The sequence below is a fragment of the Melanerpes formicivorus genome, unplaced genomic scaffold (assembly GCF_026170545.1).
Source record: "Melanerpes formicivorus ecotype bairdi unplaced genomic scaffold, bMelFor1.0.p_v2 SCAF_80, whole genome shotgun sequence".
NCBI classification, from domain to species: Eukaryota; Metazoa; Chordata; class Aves; order Piciformes; family Picidae; genus Melanerpes; species Melanerpes formicivorus.
Genome location: NW_027142432.1, coordinates 2,630,574 through 2,652,908, shown reverse-complemented (window position 1 = coordinate 2,652,908; position 22,335 = coordinate 2,630,574). Strand labels below are relative to the sequence as shown.

Here is a 22,335-nt window from a genome sequence, read left to right as displayed (position 1 = left end):
CTATAGTGCGAGCATAGAGAGTATAGCACAGTAAAGTAAAGCAAAGAAGAAGGAAAAGTGTCTATCAAGGGAACATCTACAACCTGTATAAACTCAGACAGCATTGTTGACATAGCTTCATTGGTTCACACGAGTGACCACACATCGCACTATTATAGATTATTGGTCCAACTACTAATGATACGTGAGGTGGTTGATGCAGGTGCACATCCTGCTGTCCCAAGATAACTTTCTGTGTTTATATCTACCAGTGTCCTGTTTTAGTTACATGCTGCAGGCACAGCAGTATTTTGCTACACTGCTAGCTGGCTCTGCACTTATGCTGAGCGTGGCCTACCACCATGTCAACCTCCAGGCCTACACTGCCAGATTGCTCACACTGCTCGTCACTGGCATTGCCACAGTAAGTCAATGATCTCCACCTCTCAAAACAGTGACCCTAAAGCCAGAGCCTTGGAGCTCTCCTGGATCACAGCAGCTGTGTCCAGCATCTCCCGCACTCAGACATCTCTCAGGCACAACCTGCAGCAAGGGCCAGCACCAAGTCAGACTTCTCCAGGCTCAGTTCTTGCGCCCTAAGAGTGCCAAAGCTTTGTGAGTGTTTGCCCTGAGCTCCAGCAGAAGGAAACTGAAATACAGGGCACCCTCTTCCAGCCTCCTCTCCACCTCTCTGTGTCTTTGGACAGACACCTTTGCTGTCACCAGGGGCAAGGTATCTATCCTGCATTGAACCCATCCAGCTCTGTCCCTCTGTCTGTGTGTTTTGTGCTTCTCTCCAGGCACAGCCATAGAAATAGATTTGAATTCAGGATCCTTTGCAGTCAGTCAGGGTCAGCCTTGTCCTTATCCACTCTGTCATTCAGAGGCTCTTGGACTAGAACACATTCTGCTGAATCACCTTGTAAGCCCCAGGTGGGCAGTAACAGCAATGGGGAGGTTGGGGAGGGTGAGGAGCAAAGTTGTTCACTCAATGTCAGCCCTGAAGGACAGATGTTCCTGCAAGTACAGATGTCCTGCTGAGACAGCCTGGGTCAGTGTCACTTGGGGAATTATCATCTCTGCTCTGAACTGAAAGGGAGTAAAATATTTTATCTTTGGCATAAAAAAAATTGAGCTTTGTGAGGTGCACTTTGAAATCCTGAAGAAGATTACAGAGACACAAACATCTCCTTAGGGCACTTGGGACTCATTGCAGGAACCTCAGGTACTGAGAGAAGACTGAAGAAACTTCTTCAGAAGTCAGAAGGAAAACACAAAGTGCCTTGAAGCACTGATTGGCCCCACTGAGGGGCATTACCAACAAAGCCTCCCAAGGGCTCCTTAGAGCAGCTCAGTGGAGTCCATGATTGCAGCAGACAAAGGCAAAGTGCAGGAGAGCAAACTCTGGGTTTGGTTTATGGAGCAGAAAGGCCAAAACCTGGCCACAGTGCCTGGGCAGGCAGATCCTGTCCCTCATGTATGGGTCAGGGCTCCTCAGGTGTGGGGTGTGGGGTTTGTGATGCTGAGTGAAGGACAAGAGGATGACAGTCCCCAGCCTTCCTGGGGGTGTTTAAGGAAGCCCTGAGGACCCCCTGGTGCCTTAGGAAGTCTCACATCCCTTGGTGGTGGTGGATGATTGCCATAGCCAAGAAGGCAAAGCCTTGGGTTCTCCTGATGACTTCCAGCCTTGCCAGTGCCCATTGTCATCCCCAACTCATGTTGTCCCACTCTGCCCCCCACACTGGGTTTGGTTTCTGCAGCAGAAAGGCCAAGCCCTGACCACAGAGCCTGGGCAGTCAGATGCAGAGAGGCTCAAGCTAAAGTTTCACCTCCCTGGCCCTGGAGACAGAGCCAACTGCCATAGACAGGAGGAGAAAGACCTCAGTCCTGTTGAGCTTTCAGCCTTGCAGGTGGTGCTACACTTTCCCATGCCTGCAGCTCATTCCCTTCATACTCTTGACACCCATCTTGCTTTCCTAGCAGCTGTCACCATGACATTTCTGTACCCTCCCTGCTCTGTCTCTACTCTCCATGGCCACTTCTTGAAACACAGAGCCAGGGCCTCTTGGATCACAAGGATCCCCTTTGAGTGACTTTTCTTTATCCTCACCTCCTGTGTGCTCTCAGGAGCAAAAGAGGATCTGCCTGGCCTCAAACCAGGACACCTCCACTCTGAACCCTAAAATTTGCACACTATGGAAGTTTTCTTCCCTTCACACAACCACCAGGAGCTGCATCATCCCCAGATTTCAAGCAGGTGCACACTGCATCTGTAGTGCCCTGAGCTTTGACTTCAACCAGCTCACCTGTTGCTCTTCATCAGATTTATTCTCCAGGCCCTTCCCCAGCTTCTTGCCCTCCTCTGCCCTGGCTCCAGAACCTCCACATCTCTCTTGGATGGAGGCGCCCAAAACTGGACACAGCACTCAAGGTGTGGCCTCCCCAGAGCTGAGTCCCAGGGGACAGTCACCTCCCTGCTCCTGCTGGACACAGCATTTCTGATCCCAGCCAGGATGTCTTTGGCTTTCTTGGCCACCTGGGCACACTGATGGCTCCTATTCAGATGCTTGTCCATCAGAACCTCCAGGTCCCTTTCTGGCAGACAGCTCTCCAGACACACTGCCCCTGGAGCATTGCTTGGGGTTGTTGTGAACCAAGTGCAGGACCTGGCACTTGGCCATCTTGAAGCTCTTCCTGGGAACGTTGGCCATGGATCAAATCTACCCATGTCCCTCTGCAGAGCCTCCCTACCCTCATGCAGATCAACTCTGCCACCTAACTTGGTGTCATCTGCTGACTCACTGCTGCTCACTCTGTGTCTTCATCAAGGTCATCAATAAAGATGTTAAGCAGAAGTGGTCCCAACACTGAGCCCTGAGGAACAACACTTGTGACCTGCCACCAGCTGGACTGAACTCCACTGAGCACCACTCTTTGGGCCCTTTCACCCAGCCAGGGCTGTATCCAGCAGAGCATTGCTCATCCAAGCCAGGAGCAGCCACTTTGCCCAGGAGAATTCTGTGGGGAGCAGTGCCAAAGGCTTTTGGAAAGTCTAGGGAGACAATACTCACAGCCTTTCCCTCATCCAACAGTCACTCATCCTGTCAGAGAAGGAGATCAGGTGGGTCAGGCAGGACCTGCCCTTCCTAAACCCATGCTGACTGGGCCTGATCCCCTGCTTGTCCTCTCCAGGTCATGTAATGGTGCTGGAGATGCTCTGCTCCATGCCCTGCCCTGCTACCAAGCTCACACTGCCAGCTCTATAGTTTCCTGGATCCTCCTTTCTTCCTTTCTTGGAGCTGGGTGTCACATTTGCTGCTCTCCAATACCCTGGGACCTCCGCAGTGAGCCAGGAGTCCAGGCCAATAATGGATAGTGGTTTGGTAGCATAGATGTTCAAGTCCCTTCCTCATCCTCCTAGCCTCTGTTGGACTCTCTTCAGCAGATCTCTGTCTCTCCTGACCTGGGGACCCCCAAATGGCAGGGCTCCAGCTTCAACAGGAAGGGCCTAGGCTGTACTGGGACAGGATTAGGCTTTCAGAGTGTACTGGGACAAGGCCCAGTGTTACTGGGAGAGGCCATGGGGTCAGCTTTTACAGGGAGGTGTCCAAGACTTCACTAGGAGGCAACAGGAGCTCCTGTTAGTACTGGGAGGGAGCCCAGTCTGTACTGGGACTGGGACAGGGGAGCAAATTAGTTGTGGGAGAGAGCCAAGTCTGAACTGGGAGGGAGAAAAGCAAAGCAGTTTGTGTTGGCACATGGCTGAGTCTCGACTGGGAGGGGACCATGAGATCTGATTTCTACAAGAAGAGGGTGCAGAGGGAACTGGGATGGGTCTGGACTCGATGATCTTTGAGGTCTCCTCCAACCTTGGTGATACTGTGGGTCCAGTTTGTGCTGGGAGAGAGCACAGTGTGTGCTGAGAGGAGGCCTGTGGATGCCTTCTGTACTGGGAGGGAGGTCAGTCTGTCCTTGGAGGGGTTCCAAGCATCCATTTTGCACTTGGAGGGATTCAGGTGGCACTGGGAGGGGGTGAGGGGATCCAGTTTTACTTTACTGAGGCCAAATCTCTACTGGGATCATAGAATCACAAGAATCATAGAATGGTCTGTTTTGGAAGGGACCTCCAAAGGTCATCTACCCAACCCCTGTGCAGTCATCAGGGACATCCTCAACTCGATCAGGTTGCCCAGAGCCCTCCTGAGCCTCACCTTGAATATCTGCAAGGATGGAGCCTCAACCACCTCCCTGGGCAACCTGTTCCAGTGTTCCACCACCCTCATGGTTCAGAACTTGCTCCTCACATCCAATCTAAATCTGCTCTGCTCTAGTTTGAAGCCATTGCCCCCAGTCCTGTCCCTGCAGGCCTTTGCAAACAGTCTCTCTCCATCCAGTAGTCTTCAGGTACTGGAAGGTGATTAGGTCTCCCTGCTGTCTTCTCTTTTCCAGGCTGAACAAACCCAGCTCCCTCAGCCTGTCCTCATAGCAGGGCTGCTTCAACCCCCTGATCATTTTCCTGGCCCTCCTCTGAACCCCCTCCATCAGCTCCATGTCCTTCCTATACTGAATCTTCAGAGCTGGATGCAGTACTCCAGGTCTCACCAGAGCAGAGGAGTGCCAGGATCCCCCCGTCCATCTCTGTCATTGATGCTTTGAATGCACCCTGGGCTGCCCTTGGCCTTCTGTGCTGCAAGCTCATACTGCCTGCTCCTGTCAAACTTCTCCCCCACCAGCACCCCCAAGAATAACGTAGAAGGATCCTCTCTCTCCAATTTCTGGGATGGGATCAGGGCACAAGTTTGTAGTTGGACAGGGCCCAGTCTGTACTGAGAGAGGTCAGAGAGGTTCAGTTTGTACCTGGAGGGGGCCTCAGTCTGAACTGAGATGGCATCAGGGGATCAGTTTGGAGGGATGGGTCCTAGTCAGTCCTGGGATGGAATCAGAGTTTCAGGAGATGCACTTTGTACTGGGATGAGACTCAGACTGTGCTGGGAGATGGCAATGGGATCCCATTTGTACCAGGATCGGGCCACAGCTGCACTGGCATCAGGATATCCACTTTGTGCTGTGCTGGGTGCAGCTGGGCCTGGGAAGGGGTCCAAGGGATGCACTTTGTAGGGGCACAGGAAACTGTATGGGAGATGGCAAAATGATGCAATTTGTCCTGGGATAAGAGCACATCTGAGCTGGGAGGGGTTCAGGAGATGCAGTTTGTACTGAGATGTGACCAGCTCTGTACTGGGAAGGGATACAAGGATCCCAAATTGTGCTGTGCAGGGAACAGAATGCCCCAGAATGTGGTCAGGGAATGCAGCCTGTACTGGAACAGGGTCCAGACTGTACTGGGAGGGCATGAAGGTGTGCAGTTTGTATTGGGATGGATGAAGATAGTACTGGGAAGGAAGCCAGGGGATATTCTGTGCTTGGATGGGACCCAGGCTGCAGTGCTAGCAGACAGTAGGATCCAGTTTGTACTGGGATGAAGTCACATCTGTACTGGGTGGGGTTAGAGGAACCATGTTTGGACTGAGTCTATACTGGAATGGGGACAGGGTATCCAGATTGGACTCTGAGTAGGTGCAGTCTGTGATGGGAGGGGGTTGGGGTATGAAGGCATGAGGAGACCTCCTGTTCTGATGGCAGTGCTGCTCTGGAGCACAGCTCTGTAAAACAAGCAGCCATGGCCTGTCCCTGCCTGCAGTCCCAGCACTGCCACCCAGCAGCACAGTGCCCAAGCTGCCAGAGCACTCAGGCCTTGCCCCAGCACAGAGGCTCAGCAGGGGAGAGTGGAAGAGAAGGAAGAGCAGCCCAGGAAAGTCCAAGCTCTGGGGTTCCCTGGCACTGCTGCTGTGCTGGAACTCTGCCCCTCCACCTCTGCACACAGACACTGCCCAACAGCTCCACAGAAGCCTTGGAGGAAGGAACTAGGAGAAACAACTCCCTGCAGGGTCCTTTATTGTTGAAAAACCTGTGAGCACAGGTCCTCATGTCCTGCAGCCTCTGGATCACACCAGACAGGACAACACTGAACCAGAAATGGTCTGAAGAAAGACATTTGTGTGGCAACAACATTCTCACAAGGGGAACACCACCAGCAGCAGCCAGAACTCGAGCAAGCCAGGCTGGACCTGCACTGAGTGACATCAGAACTGCTTGCAGGAGAAGACAAAGAGTTTATTGCTTCTGAAAGCATCTAGTGACCAGTTGGCTCAGGGCAGCCTTGAGGTCCTGGTTCCTCAGGCTGTAGATGAGAGGGTTCACTGCTGGAGGCACCACTGAGTACAGAACTGACACCACCAGGTCCAGGGATGGGGAGGAGATGGAGAAGGGCTTCAGGTAGGCAGTGGACCCAGTGCTGAGAAAGAGGGAGACCACAGCCAGGTGAGGGAGGCAGGTGGCAAAGGCTTTGTGGCGTCCCTGCTGAGAGGGGATCCTCAGCACTGCCCTGAAGATCTGCACATAGGACACCACAATGAACACAAAACAGACAAAGAATAAACAGGCACTGGCTACAAGAAGCCAAAGTTCCCTGAGGTAGGATGTGGAGCAGGAGAGCTTGAGGATCTGGGGGATTTCACAGAAGAACTGCTCCAGAGCATTGCCCTGGCAGAGGGGCAGGGAAAATGTATTGGCTGTGTGCAGCAGAGCATAGAGAACCCCACAGGCCCAGGCAGCTGCTGCCAGGTGGAGACAAACTCTGCTGCCCAGGAGGGTCTCATAGTGCAGGGGTCTGCAGATGGCAACGTAGCGATCGTAGGACATGGTGGTGAGGAGAAAATACTCTGCTGAAATGAAAAAGGCAAACAGAAAGACCTGAGCAACACATCCTGCAGAGGAGATGTCACTGGTATCCCTCAGAGAATTGTCCATGGATTTGGGAACTGTGGTGGAGATGGCACCCAGGTCAAGGAGGGCAAGGTTGAGGAGGAAGAAGTACATGGGGGTGTGGAGGTGGTGGTCCCAGGCTATGGTGGTGATGATGAGGCCATTGCCCAGCAGGGCAGCCAGGTAGATGGCCAGGAAGAGGCAGAAGTGCAGGAGCTGCAGCTGCCTTGTGCCTGAGAATGGCAGGAGGAGGAAGTGGGTGATGGAGCTGCTGTTGGCCATCTGCTGTCCTTTGTGGACAGTGCAGTAGCCAAAAGGCAAAGGCAGTCACAAGTCAATGGAGCACAACCAAAGCCATTTCTCAGCCCCTGATACACAGACTTAAGTTTTCTTTTTGAGGAGACCTCCCTCCAGCTCTGTTGCTGGACTCTTTTGTGCTGACTGAGCATGCAGGGCAGAGCAGAGACTCTTCCTGCTTCCTGCTGCTGAGTCAGTCCTGCTCTGCAGCAGGGGAATGGTGGAGGCAGCAGCAAGGTCTGGTGTCCACTTTCAGAGGAAGGAGATCCAAAGCAGAAAGGCTTCTCAGCATCTCCCAGAGCTAAGGAGAGAGGGTAGAAAAAGGCAGTTCCTGAATGTTTTAGGCTTTTGTACTCCAGCTGCCCACATCTCACCCCCAGAGTGTTCATGGCTGTCAAAAGCTCTCACACACAGCATTTCTGCTGCCCTCAGGGGGAACAGAGAGAGCAGAACCCTGCAAGACAAGCAGCTGCCTGTGGCTCAGAGCAGAGTGAGGGGAGCTGCTCTGGCCCTGCTGCCACTTCCCCACTTCTCTGGGCTTGTGCCCTGCTGAGCTGGAGGTGATCACACTCCCCTGTCCCCCTGAAAAGCCACCAGACACTGCTGGGAGCAGAGGGATCCCCCACAGACCACTCAGTGTCTCAGCCTCTCTCAAGGTCTCAGCACCACACTTCCAGCCCAGCACACTCAGGGCTCATTGCAACACCCAATGGCATTTCCTCTGCCTCTGCTGGAGCTCTGGCTGCAGAGGAGGTGCTTCACACCTTGGAGCCCATGACCCTGAGGCTTTTCTGGGGGGAAGAGGAGGCCAGGGGCCTTGCTCAGAGGCAGGTTCTGGCCTGGAGGGGATCAGATGAAGATGTCTGAATGCTCCCTCCCACAACATTGTTGGGTTCAGTTTCCTCTCCTGATCAGATCCCTGCTGCCTGGAGGTTCTCACCCTGGCAGGAGTGTGCTGGCTGATGGATTTGCCCTGCTCACAGAGCCCTTCCCAGCCCCTCTGCACTCACCTACAGAAACCTGCCTGTTTGCAGGGCACTGACCAGAGTCATCCTGATGAGTCCAGCCAGGGTGCTGCTGTTGCTGTTCACGGGCAGAGGAGTGGCTGAAGGCAATTTAGGAGGCTCCCAGCAGACTTCCTGACCACTCCAAGATACACCTCCCCAGTTTCAAGGACTTTTTACAACTTGAATGGACCTTTGCTTCCTCTCTTTCACTCCCCACTTTCCCTTGTCCACAGAACAGGAAACTGCAAACACAGACTCGGGAACTCTTCTCTCTTTAGAGCAGACCCTGCTTGGACCTTGTCCTTGAAACATCCCTTTGGAATGCTGAGCTGCATCTGTGAGCAGCCCTGACCCACACAGCAGCCTCTCCAGAGCAGAAGGACCCTGCCCCACCCTGCTCTGCACTGCCAGGGGTGGCTCCTGCCACCCACAGCTTCTCCCCACAGCCAGCATCAGCTGTGGCTGTGCCAGCTTTAGGAGATGCCTCCCAGAACTGCACTTGAACCACCCGGCACCCACACCTCACCATGTCTGTGACTGCAGTGACTTCTCTAGTGAGCTCTCAGCATACTCCCAGTCCTGGCTACCTCAAAGCTTTCTCTGCCTTCCTTCCTCATCTCCCTGAGATCCTCTGGCAGAGTCCTCAGCCTTGCTATGCTGTGCAGAGGTGCTGCTCCTGGCCAGAACTGTCTCTACAGCTCTGCCTGCTTGCCAGCAGCACCTTCCAGCCCAGGAGCCTGGCCTGGCTCAGCACAACAGAACCACCCCAAGGCATTTAAAGGATCCCTCTGGTGGCCTTGGTGCCAAGTCCATGAACCTCAGAGCCTGAGAAGCTGAAGAAACCTCACCAGAATTCAAAGTTGGATTCAAACTCTGAAGTTTCTTCTACTGTTAATGGGTCCCAGTGAAGCATACTGGGAAAGGGTCCCCAGGGTCTGGTTAGGGCAGAAGAAGAGAGTGGATGCAAGGGAAACATCACTGGAGGCACTGAAGCATCTCCAGGCTGTGGTGAGAGCATAGAACTGAGGCAGTGCTGACAGGTCAGGACAAGCAGCTGAAGGTGGCTCTGCTGCTGAATAAACCTGGAGGGGTTCCACTGATCCAAAGGGCCAAGCCCTGACCCCAAGCCCCTGGCAAGGCAGATCCTGTCCCTCAACTGTGGCTCATGGCTCTGCTGGGGGCAGTGGGGAGTGAGGATGAGCAGTGAGCAGGGTAGGACCTTGTCAGGTTTTGCTGTGGTTTGATTGCAAACAAAAAATCAGGGCTCTGATTCACCCTGTGAAATCATTTTTATCAGAAGCTTTGTGTAATAATAACCTCTCCAATTATATGCATAAATCTTGACAATAATTAGAGGTTCAGCAGTATTTAATGAGCCCCATGGAGTATTTGGGGCTGATTACATCATCCTCAGGTACTGCCAGGAGACTCTGACAAGGTACTGCCAAGAAGCCTCTCAAGAAGCCCAAGGCAGAAGCAAACTCCAAAGTACCTTGAAGCACTGATAGGCCTCACTGAGGCTTGTTACTGACAAAGGCTCCCCAGGGACTCGTTAGAGCAGCTTGTTAGAGGCCAGGATTGCAGGGACACAAAGGCAAAGTCCAGGGCAGAAAAACTTGCCTTTGGTCTAGGAAGCAGAAAGGCCAAGCCCTGGCCACTGACCTTGGAATAGAAGAACCTCAAAATCTCAAAGCAAAGTTTCTCCTCACAGGCCTTGGTGGCAGAGGCAACTGTCAGACCCAAGGGCACAAAGGCCTTGTTCCTGTTGGTCCTCTCAGCCTTGCCAGAGCCCTTGGGCATCCACACTGCAGCTTGTCCTACACTGTCCCATGCCTGCAGCTCTTTCCCTTTAGGCTGCTGACACCACTCTTGCTTCCCCACCCAGCTCTCCCCCTGCCATTTCCATCCCTTCCCTGAGCTGTCTCAGCTCTCCCTGCCATTTCCTGACACCTCTGGATGGCCTCATGCATAGGAGCTCTGCCCTTTGAGGGATATTTCTTTGTCCTCATCTCCACTCTGAACCTTCCAAGCTGCACTTTGTGAAGGTTTTGGTGTGTCTTCACTCTCCAGAAGAGCTCCAGCCTCTCTGGAACCACCCTTGAGACATGTGCACACTGCTCTGGCAGTGCCCTGAGCCTCCATTCAGCAGGCTGAAGCAGCCCAGGTCCCTCGGCCTCTCCACAGAGATGCCAACCCCCATCCTGTCAGATCTCCTCTGTAGTCTCTCCAGTTCCTCCCTTCTCCATCAGACTGCAGAGGCCAACACCCAGACACCAAGCATCCAGATGTGGCCACAGCAATGCTGAGACTGAGGGAGGACAACTCCTGTGCCTGGGTGGCCTCACTCCTCCTGCCACAGCCCAGCTGCAGTTCGCCTTCTTCACTCTGTGCAGGGTTTGCTTCATCCCAGGGCATTGGGAATGGTTCCTCCCAGACCCTGTGATGCCTTTCTGACTGGGCAAGTGTGACGGTTTGGACCTGTCTGGGGGCTTAATGCCCACCAAAGCCATTCTATCACTCCTTTTCTTAGATGGACAGGGGAGAAGGGAAAGATAACAAAAGGCAGTGTATGATAGAAGCAATTTAACACTAATGATAGGCACAAGCAATAGACCACATAGGGTGAAGCAGAGGGAAAAGTGAATCTCTACAGACCAGCAGCACAGGGGTGTTGGTCTCAGGCAGCAGGGCTCTGTGCAGAGTGGTTCTTCTGGAGGACAAACTCCAAGGACCAATCTCCTTCCCACTTTGCAATTATAGCTGAGCTGACCACCCTTGGCATGGAGCACGCCTTTGGCCACTTTGAGTCAGCTGGCCTGGCTGTGTACCCTCCCAAGATCTTGCCTCCTCCCCCAGCCCAGGATACCCTTGGGGCAGGGAAATGTTGGAAAAGCACAGTCTGAGTGCTCAGCTGAGCAGCAGCCAAAACTCTGCTGTGTTACCAACATCCAGCCTCAGTCCTGCAAAACACAGCACTAGCAGGATGCTCAGAAGAGAATTAACTCCAGCTCAGCCCAAACCCAGTACAATCTCCACCCCTTATTCCTACTCCAAAACCCCAGTGGCTGACCTCAGGTTTCACCTGATGTCTTCTGCCAGAGACTCCAAGTGCTCCATGCTCCCTGGCTGCAGTGTAGAGGATATTTTGCACCACTGGTGCCATTCAGATAGGCCCAAGTGCCACTGCACAGCTCCCTCCTCTTTGATCTGCTCAAAGCCTTGTTGCTCACTGCTCCACTCACAATGATTCTACTTTCAGGTCACTCGATAGAGAGGGCTCACAAGCTGACTGCAGCCTGGGACATGCACTCTGCAGAGCCCCACAAGGCCTAGGACAGACTGTGTCTCCTTCTTGTTGGATGGTGGCAATGTGGTTGCTATCCAGTTGACCATGTCCATAGGTACATGACAGCATCCAGCCTGCCATTTTCTTGCCAAGAACTGAATTTCCTGTGCAGGTTCTTTGACCTTGCTTTTCTTTATGGCAAATTCAGCCTTAGAAGTATCTGAATATTTTTTTCTCCCTTCTCCAACACTTCTTCTGCCTTGTGGCCCCACACAATGATGTCATGGATGTGCTGGAGAAGTTCAGGGACATCAGCCTTCTCAGTGCAGTCTGGATTGGTCCATGACAAATGGTGGAGCTCTACTTCCACCTCTGGGGCAGTCGATTCCAGGTGTATTGCACACCCCTCCAGGTGACAACAAATTGTGGCCTGCACTCTGCTGCCAATGGAATTGAGAAGGCAGCATTGGCAATGTTGATTATAGAGAACCTCTCGGCTGCCTTTGACTCCAGCTCATCCTGGAGCTCCAGCATGTCTGGCACAGCAGCATTCAGTGGTGGTGTCACCTCATTTGGGCCTCAGTAGTCCACCATTAATCTCCACTCTCTGTCAGGTTTCTGCACTGCCCAGCTGGGACAGTTGAAAGGCAAATGTGACTTGCTGGTCACTCCCTGGATCTCCAGCTGGTGAATCAGTTCATGAATAGGAGCCAGAGAGTCTTGGTTTGTGTGATATTGCTCCCAGTGCACAGTCCTGGTAGCACCTGGCAGCTGTTCTTCTTCCACCTGCAGTAGTCCCACAAGGAAGGGATTCTCTGCAAGGCTGGCAGGGCAGACAGCTCTCTGATCTTCTTTGTATTCACCATGGCCACACCAAAAGCCCATTGAGAGCCCTTTGGGTCCTTGAAGTAGCCTCTCTTGAGGTGTTCTGCACTAAGAATGCAAGGGGCCTCTGGGCCAGGCACAATGGGATGTTTTTCTCACTTAATCCCTCTTAGGCTCATGTCAGCTCCTAGTACAGACAGCTGCTGGCAGCCTCCTGTCACTCCAGAAATCCAGATGGATCCAGTGCCTTTGTGCCCTGATGGCATCAATGTGCACTGTGCCCCTGTGTCTGCCAACACCTTCTGTTCCTGTGGCTTTGATGAGCCAGGCCATCGAACCTACACAGCACACTGCCATCCCTTTCCTCCTCCTGCCTAAGGGCAGGGACCCTCTATTCCTGGTCTGCATCAGAGTATTCACTGTCTGATCCTGGTCTAACCAAAGGACTCCAAACTCATCTGGATTATGCAGGAAAAGAGGGTGAGCCAATACTGAGCTGGGCCCTGGGGTTGCTTAGTCTGGAGAAGAGGAGACTCAGGGGTGACCTTATTGCTCTCTACAACTACCTTAAGGGAGGTTGTAGACAGGCACAGGTTGGTCTCTTCTCCCAGGCAAACACACCAGAACAAGAGGACACAGTCTCAGGCTGCACCAGGGGAGGTTTAGGCTGGAGATTAGGAGAAAATTTTACAGAGAGAGTGATTGCCCATTGGAATGGGCTACCTGAGGAGGTGGTGGAGTCACCATCACTGGAGGTGTTCAGAAGGAGACTTGATAGGGTGCTTGGTTGCATGGTTTATTTGATTAGGTGGTGTTGGATGATAGGTTGGACATGATGATCTTGAAGGTCTCTTCCAACCTGGTCTAGTCTAGTCTGGTCTAGTCTAGTCTAGTCTAGTCTATTCCTGAGATGCTGGGATGAGGGGGTGGACACAATGGACCTGGATAGGAGGGAGGTGAATCTTTTAGGCTCTCTGACTCACAATGCCAGCGTGGACAAAGAGTTAGCCAAACTCAATGGAACACACACTCTCTGGTCCCGGATCCTCAATGCCATCAAGAGCCTGTACCACTCAATAGATGACCTGCCCTGGCCAGTAAGAGCTGAACGGCTCAGCAAAGGCAGCACAGCCACAGAAGGAGGGGGGAAGGGGAAGGGGAAGGAAGGGGATGGTGGTGGTGGGAGAACTCCGCTGAATTCCCAGCAGCTGCCTTTTTATTTTACAGCTTCCCGCAGAAGTGTAGTTTTCCTGGAAGGCAGGAATATTTCAGTGGGTGGTGATATCAGAGATTTGAGCTGAATTGTTGCTGGTTTTGAGCCTGAAATTTGAGATGCTTAGAGTGGACACCATTGCTTCTTCTCCGGTCCATACCGCTGGGTGTTGGTGTGTAAGGCTGTTAGCACACCACTTAGAGCAGCATTTCTTAAAGCACACAAAAGTATCTGGCAATCAGTATTTCTCATTTTCTTCTCGAAGTTAGGCATTGCCTTGATTTTTCTGATCTTTCTTTCTTAGCCATCATCCCAAAACTGAGTTCTGATCTTTTAACCTAGGATGTCCCTTCTGTCCAGAATCAAAACACGTTGGAGAACTTTTGAGAGTTGCAGCAGGGGAGCCTAGCGACAGGATGCTGTTTTTGTTGGAGAGACACTGTCGACTGCAGCTCCAGGGGTGCAGGCAGGCTTAGTGGCCACGGTGGGGGAGGGGGAGGGGGCGTGTAGATGTCAAAGAAGAGTTCTGTTCTGGTGAAGTGCTGTTAATCACTGCTGAAGTTGCCTTAGGATCTTCTGCTAGTTGGTCTAAAGAATATTTAACTAATCTCCACATTGTAAAGGAAGACTTAGCAATTTTGCTTACTTTTGTTGCCCTGAACATAGCCATCTCTCCCTGCTCCCCTGTCCTTTCATCACACATTGTTGCTCTTTTTGTCAAGATATGCATAATGACTCCCAGTATTGATTTCTACTCTTTTGTTATTTGATTACCTGTTATGTATTCATCAAAAGGAGGCACCAACCCCTGGGGAGGCTCCAACCACCCAATTTCCCTGACTGCTCAACTCTGTCACTGCAGAGCTGCTTCTCTTCTAGGGCACCAACCCTTTTTTCTTCTTTTTGCTTCAGTGTCCCTTGCACCTTTATCTCTGGCGTGCCTCACCTTATCGTAGATATAGAGCACGTCTATAATCTCCAATATAATTAACTACTCGTTATCGGGTGTACCTCGCCTTATCTTAGACATATAGCATGCCTATAATCTCCAATATAATTAACTACTCATTATCAGATGTACCTCGCCTTATCGTAGACATAGAGCACGTCTATAATCTCCAATATAATTAACTACTCACTATCAGATGTACTTTGCCTTATCTTAGACATATAGCATGTCTATAATCTCCAATATAATTAACTACTCATTATCAGATGTACTTCACCTTATCTTAGACATATAGCATGCCTATAATCTCCAATATAATTAACTACTCGTTATCAGGTGTACCTTGCCTTATCTTAGACGTATAGCACATCCATAACGTCCGGCGAATCAGGGAACGTCGCCGGCATAAAGGCAGACAGATTAATCTCACAGAGACTAATCCAATAGCCACCATTAGTGGCACTGACAAACAGGAGCATCTCCACAGTCCTTAAAAGCGAAATGTCTTCTTGATGGTGCAAGTGAGAGTCATAATGAATAGTTGGTCGAGGCAAACGTTCGGGGTCACCATTTGTAATAGTTTAGATGTTTTAATTACCTCGAGCAATGCTTCCAGGACAGGATGTAAGCAGGCAAAGACATTTATTACGTTGCACAGCAAGGTTCTCTGGTCTATCAGCAGGCACAGGTGTCACATCTCAATTGGTCATTCTCTACTGGCATGCCTGTCATTAAGGCATTGTGGTGGTTTGAGCCTTAACTGGGGCTTAAAAGCTCAGATGGGGCCAAGGCTGAGAATCCCCTTCCCCAACAGAGAGAGCAAATCCACCAAGAAATAATTTGGGTTCAGCTTGGAAGTAAAGAGGCAAAGGACTTTTCTTTAAACAGTATATATATATATATATATATATATTTATGTAACAGTGACAGGCAGGGTTCAGAAGGGTAAGGAACAAGGATGGATGGGAGAAGGAGAGGAAAAGGAAAAACAATTATGAGATACAGAACCAGTCCTTTGCAGAGTGTGGAAGCAGCAGGAAAGAGAGCAAAGTCTGCACCAACCATTTTTTCCTCTGTGCTTCTTTTTTCTTGGGCACCAACCATTTTTCCCTCTGCTCTTCTTTTCTTTCAGGCACCAACCCTTTTATTCTCTGCGCTCTCTTTTTCTCGTTCACCAACCCTTTTATTCCCTGTGCTTCTATTCTCTTGGGCACCAACCGTTTTGTTCTCTGTGCTTCTTTTTTCTCACAAACCAAACATTTTTTCCTCTACTATCTTTTTTCTCAGGCAGCAACCCTTTTTCCTCTGTGCCTCCTTTCTCTCTGGCACCAACCCCTTTATTCCCTGCACTTCTTTTTTCTCAGGCATCCATTATTTCTATTCTTTCTGTTTCTTTTTGCTCAGCCACCAACCCTTTTTTCCTCCATGCTGCTTTTTTTCTGGGCACCTACCCTTTAATTCCCTGCACTTCTTTTTTCTCAGGCACCAACACTTTTTTCTCTATGCTTCTTTTTCTTGGGCACCAACCCTTCTTTCCTCTGGCCTTCTTTTTCCTCGGGCACCAACCCTTTGTTTCTCTGATGTTGGTTTTTTTTGGGAGCCACCCTGGTTTTACTCTGTGCTTCTTTTCTTCTGGGTACCAACCTTTATCTTCTGTGCTGCTTTGTTCTCGGGCACCAATCCTTTGTTCCTCTCATCTTCTTTTTGCTCTAGTACCAACCTTTTTCCCTCTGCACTTCTTTTCCCTTGGGCACCAGCCTTTTCTCCTCTGTGCTTCTTTTTTCTTGGCCACCAATCATTTTTATCTCTACACTTCTTTTCTCTAGGGCACCAACCCTTTTTTCCCCCTTCCCTTTTTTTTTCCTCCAGCACCAACACTTATTTCCTCAGCACTTCTTTTTTCTCGGATGCCAACCCTTTTCTTCTCTGCACTTCTTTTTTCTTGGGCACAGACCCTTTTCTACTCTGCTCCTCTTTTCTCTCAGGCACCAACACATTTTTTCTCTGAGCTTCTTTTTCCTTTGTGCACCAACCATTTTTTTTCTTTGGGCTTCTTTTCTCTCAGGCACCAACCCTTTTATTCCCTGCACTTCTTTCTTCTCAGGCAGCAACAATTTTTTCTCTGTGCTTCTTTTTTCTTGGGCACCAAACCTTTTGTCCTCTGCCCTTCTTTTCCCTCGGGCACCAACCGTTTCTTCCTCTGTACTTCTGTTTCCTCAGGCACCAACCCTTTTTTCCTCTGCACTTCTCACTCGGGCACCAACCCTTTATTTCTCTTCACTTTTTGTCTCTTGGGCACAAACACATTTTTTCTCCGCACTTCTTTTTCCTTGGGCACCAACACTTTTATTCCCTGCGCTTCTTATTTCTTGGGCACCAACAATATTGTTCTCTGCCCTTGGTTTCTTTCACGTACCATCACATTTTTCTCTGCACTTCTTTTCTTTCAGGCACCAACCCTATTTTTCCCTGCGCTTCTTTTCTCTTGGCCACCAACGCTTTTTGTCTGAGCTTCTTATTTGTCAGGCACAAACTATTTTATTCTCTGCTCCTTTTTTTCTCAGGCACCAATAATTTTTTTCCTCTATGCTTCTTTTTTCTCATGCAGCAATGCTTTGTTTCTCTGCACTTCTTTTTTCTTGGACACCAAGCCTTTTTTCCCTGTACTTCTCTTTTCTTGGGCACTGACCCTATAATTCTCTGCACTTCTTTTTTTGTGGACACCAACCCTTTTTTCCTCTATGCTTCTTTTTCATCATGCACTAACCCTTTTTCCCTGTGCTGCTTTTTCTCGGGCACCAACCCTTTTTCTCTCTGAGAGTCTTATTTTTGTGCACAGACCCTTTTTTGCTCTGTGCTTCTTATTTCTTGAGCATAAGAAATTTTATTCTCCGCTCTTGTTTTCTTTCAGCACCAACACATTTTTCTCTGTACTTCTTTTTTCTTGTGCACCATTCCTTTTTTTCTCTGTACTTCTTACTTCTTGGGCACCAGCTCTTTTATTCCCTGCTCCTTTTTCCTCAGGCACTCACAGTTTTATTCCCTGCACTTCTCTTTTCTCAGTCACCAACCCATTTATTCTCTGTGCTTCTTTCTTCTCGGGCACTGAACATTTATTTTCTTCATTTCTTTTTTTCTCAGGCATCAACCTTTTTTTCTCTTCACTTTCTATCTCTTGGGCACCAAGACATTTTTCTTCTGCTCTTCTTTTTTCTCAGGCACCAACCCATTTATTCCCTGTGCTTGCTTCTTCTTGGGCACCAACCCTGTTATTCTGTGCACTTCTTTCTTCTCTGCTCCCCTTTTCTCTCAGGCACCAGCCCTTTTATTCTCTGGGCTTTATTCTTGGGCACCAAATCTTTTTTTTCTAGTGCTTCCTGTGCTTCTTTATTCTCAGGCACCAACCCTTTTTTCCTCTGCCCTTCTTTTTGCTCAGGCACCAACCCTTTTATTCCCTGCACTTCTTTTCTCTCAGACACCAACCCCTTTGTTCTGTCCACTTAGAATAGAATAGAATAAACCAGGTTGGAAGAGACCTTCAAGATCATCACATCCAACCCATCATCCAACACCATCTAATCAACTAAGCCATGGCACCAAGCAACCTATCAAGTCTCTTCCTAAACACCCCCAATGACGGCAACTCCACCACCTCCCCAGGCAGCACATTCCAATGTGCAATCACTCTCTCCATGAAGAACTTCTTCCTAATATCCAGTCTAAGGCTCCCCTGTGCAGCTTGAGACTGTGTCCTCTTGTTCTGGTGCTGGTTACCTGAGAGAAGAGACCAGCCTCCTCCTGTTTACAACCTCCCTTCAGGTAGTTGTAGAGAGCAATAAGGTCTCCCCTGAGTCTCCTCTTCTCCAGGCTAAGCAAAATCAGAACTCCCAGCCTCTCCTCATAGGACCTGTACTCCAAAACCCTCCCCAGCTTTGCTGTCCTTCTCTGGACACCTTCCAGCAAGTCAACATTCTTCCTAAACTGAGGGGCCCAGGACTGGACACAGTAATCAAGGTGTGGCCTAACCAGTGCAGTGAACATGTGCAGAATGACCTCCCTGCTCCTGCTGGCCACACTGTTCCTGATGCAGGCCAGGATGCCATTGGCCTTCTTGGACACCTAGGTGCACTGCTGGCTTATGTTCAGCCTACTATCAACCAGTACCAAGAAGGATGCTTTCTGTCTGGCTGCTCTCCAGCCACGCTGACCCCAACCTGTAGCACTGCATGGGGTTGTTTTGGCCAAAGAGCAGCATCCGGCACTTAGAGGGCCTCGGCCTCCAACCAGATGGAGGGGAGAGACAAATTGGTTTGTTGCACCACACAGAACTAAAGGCCTGGCAACTTGAACCCATGAGAGGACAAAGCTTTAGTAGAAACAGGTGCCCAGAGTGCTCTGACACCATCAAACCATGAGGGGTGGAACCCATCTGTGTTTCTGGTGTGACAGGGGGATCCCCACACCTGGATGTGTTGGAAGCTGAGTACTGGGATGCAAGCCACAGTTTGCTTTCACTTGGAGGCATGGAAGGAGTCACTGGACTCAAACTGCCCCAGAGCTAGAAACACAGCCCCAGCATTTGCAGCATTTGGACGGGGCATGGACTGATCCAGACTGTGCTGGAGCAGAGTGGAGCTGCAGAGCACCTGCAGTGAGCAGCCCTCTGGGTACTGCAAAGCGACCTCCTGTGGAGTGAGAATGGACAGTGCCTGAGGTGTGCTGCTGATCGCTGCTGGGCATGGTGCAGGTGGCACAGAATGAGGGCTTGGGAATATCAAAGGTTAAGCTGGAAATTTGCTGCCATTACTCCATCCTGCCTCATGCCACCTTCACAGGGACAGCGCTGGCTGGAGCAAAGTACTACAGGGTCTGAAGTTCAGATGGCAACATGAGAGGCTTCCTGTTCTGGTTGCTGTTGTTGGGTTCTGGCTCTCAGGTGCTGGCTCTTTGCTGAGCGGGAGGGCTGCAGGAATTGAACTCCTGGCTGCTGCAGCTCACTGCTGTGCTTCTTTCTGCAAACAGCCTCAGGTCAGTGTGCATTATGGGATCTCCTTTGGATTCAACTCTTTTGATCTTATCTCAAGTCCTTATCTCAACCCAGAGGGTTTTTTGGTTCCTGTGTGTGTTATTTTTCCCTCACTTCTGTTTTGGGGAGACAGGCAGCTTAACCTCTTCTCAGCTCTTCAACCTGGTCCAGCCCCAGAGTGGAAAGCCAACAGAAGCTTTCAGAGTTCTTCCAAAGACCTCCATCAGCTTCCCCCTACACCCTCCAAAGATCTCAAAAGTCAGTCCCAGGACCATCCAAATCCCAAACACCTAAGATCACCTGAAAGCCCCTGAAGAATGCCTCTGAGATGCCCCTCAAGACTCCTCTGAGAACCTCATTTTCCCCTCCCTGAACTGGGCACACAGCTCCACCCCATCCCTTGGGGGCAAATGCCCCCAAAATTTGGGCAGTGAGGCAGGGATATCTGAAATAAAAGCAAACAGACAGGATTTGGGTAGCTTTTGGGTTTTATTGAGACAATTGGTCAATGGACAGAGGATTTCTTACCCCAGGGAGACACAAAGCATTGGGGAAGAACCAGACAGACCCTGGCAAAGCCCTGCCCATCTCCACTGGGCGCTCCAGCTGTACTGACTCAGTACTGTAATTGTTCTCTTTAGCAATAATTGGTGTTCAGAAGGGCAGGAGGTGTTTGTTTCTGCTGGTGTCCCAAGTCCCTGAGAAATGCAAAGGAAAAAGGGATGATTTTGGTGCTGGACAGGCCCTCTCAGAGGGGCCGCGATTACCCAATAGATTCTATGTGGATTTATGCCTCCCCTCCAGTGAAGGCTGCTCTCTGGTGTGGGTGCAGCGGTGCTTGTTGAGGGATCGCTTCTCGCTGAAGCTCTCACCACAATCAGCACAAGTGAAAGGCTTCTCACCAGTGTGGGTGCGGCGGTGAGCAATGAGTGCGCTCCTCTGGCTGAAGCTCTTCCCACAGTTAGCACAGGTGAAAGGTTTCTCACCGGTGTGGGTGCGGTGGTGGCGAATGAGAGTGCTCCTATGCCTGAAGGCCTGGCCGCACGCAGCACAGCTGAATGACTTATCGCCAGTGTGCACACCACGGTGCTCTGTGAGATCTCCCTTCTTGGTGAAGCTCTTGCCGCAGTCGGTACAGCTGTACAGTGTCACACCATTATGGATGAGTTGGTGCTGGATTAATGCAGTACTCGTGGTGAATCTCTTGCCGCACTCAGCACAGGGGAACAGATGCTCGCCAGTGTGGATGCGGCGATGAATGGTGAGAGTGGAGCTCTGTTTGAAGCTTTTGCTGCAGTCCCTGCAGGTGAAAGCCTTCTCACTGGTGTGGGTGAGGTGGTGTCGCCTAAGAGTAGAGAGCTGCCTGAACCGCTTGCCACAGCTGTCGCAAGGGAAGGGCTTCTCTCCAGTGTGGGTGAGGCAGTGCCGAGTGAGATGGTCGCGCTGGGTAAAGCTCTGGCCGCAGTCAGCACAGGTGAACGGTTTCTCTCCAGTGTGGGTGCGGCGGTGCCGGATGAGCTCAGAGTTCCAGCGGAACCTCTTGCCACAGCCACCACAAACGAAGGGCCGGGTGCCAGGTTGTGGGCAGTGGAGCTTCTCTGGCTCTGAGACACCTGGGAAGCTCTGCCTACACTCAAGGCACTGATTCAGCTGTTTCGGTGACACGGAGGGACCTGGTCTGGCTTCATTCTCCTGCATACATTCCTCCCCCTCATCCTGCTCACCTTCATCATCATCATTATCCTCCTGTACATAGTTGTCATTCTCAGCATCATCCTTCATCTTGTCCTCTATTTCCTCCTCATCCTCCTCAACCTTGGGACTGCATATTGGCTTCTCCAACTTGATATCTGGGTGCTGCTTCTCCTCCCAACTCTTGCCTGGATCCTTCTGTGAGGCCATACTGTGGGAGGGAAGGGTCAGCTCTACAATAAGGAAGATGGAAGCACCTGAGCCCAGGACCTCAAACCCTCAGATCCTGACTGGGTCATGACACTCCCTGACTCCCAACACCCAGCTGGAGGAGAGAATACAGAGGGGACCTCAAACCTTCAGTTTCTGCCACAGTGTGGGCTCAGACCTCTAACACCTGTGCTGAGACCCCAGGTTCCTGTGATCAGTGCCCTGAGGTATCCTGGGACTTACAAGTGGTCCTGTCCTACTCTCCTCGAGCCTGGTGGCATTGGCAGGGTGGTTCCTGGCCCAGGCCATGTCCTTTGAACTCCCCTGGCTCAGACAATGGAGGCAGCAGCACTGAACAAGGAACACCAAACCACCTCCAACCTTCTCCCACCACCTTCCAAATCCCAACCCCCAAACATCACCTCCTGCTCACAACTCACCCCCAGCAGCCTGGAGCATTCCTCAACTCTCACAACACCTGATGTGCCTCAGAGCTCCTGGAGAGGTGAAATATGCTGCACAGGAGGAGGTGGAGGCTGGGAGCTGCCCTTGGGGCTGGGGTCCTGCTGTTAGCCCACTCTGGGTTTCTTACCTCTTGGGTTGCTCCAAGGAACAGATCTGTAAACTCTGCTCTTCCACAGCACACAGGGGCAGGGATGATTGAGAGACCACTCAGCCCCTGACAGAGAGAAGCAAAGGGCTCAGGGGAGAGCACTGACCTGCAAAGGATGGCTCAGCACTGCCCAGGACCAGGCAGCACAGCTCAGCCTTGCTGGGGGCAGCTCCCAAGCCCAGCAGCACAGCCACAGCACACAGCCAGGGCTGCTCAAGATGGGAGGCCTCAGCAAGTACAGAGTCAGCTCCTTGCCCAGCCCACAGTCCCTAGAACACAGCTGCAGGCCAGCACCACAACACAGCTGCCTCCACACAGCCTCTCCCAGCCCTTGCCTAAAGCTTCCTCCCACTGCCTGCCCAGGCCTCTGCTGCCTGCACCTGCCTTTGCCAGCAGATCTTGCTCTGGATCCA

The 22,335-nt window shown here is 51.2% G+C and overlaps 2 protein-coding genes across 2 annotated transcripts in view; both read right to left on the bottom strand.

Annotated features, from left to right (window-relative positions):
• The window catches only part of LOC137454448 (zinc finger protein 585A-like), a 301,011-nt gene extending 279,702 nt beyond the window's left edge, over positions 1 to 21,309 (bottom strand). Inside the window, exon 1 of the mRNA XM_068164487.1 lies at positions 20,201 to 21,309. Coding sequence (XP_068020588.1) covers positions 20,201 to 21,309 — 1,109 coding nt within the window. The remainder of the gene's footprint in view (positions 1 to 20,200) is intronic.
• LOC137454347 (olfactory receptor 14A16-like) lies at positions 6,154 to 7,086 on the bottom strand. The gene has a single exon (XM_068164396.1). The coding sequence runs from the start codon at positions 7,084 to 7,086 to the stop codon at positions 6,154 to 6,156; it is 933 nt and encodes a 310-aa protein (XP_068020497.1).
• Positions 21,310 to 22,335: the final 1,026 nt, after the last annotated feature.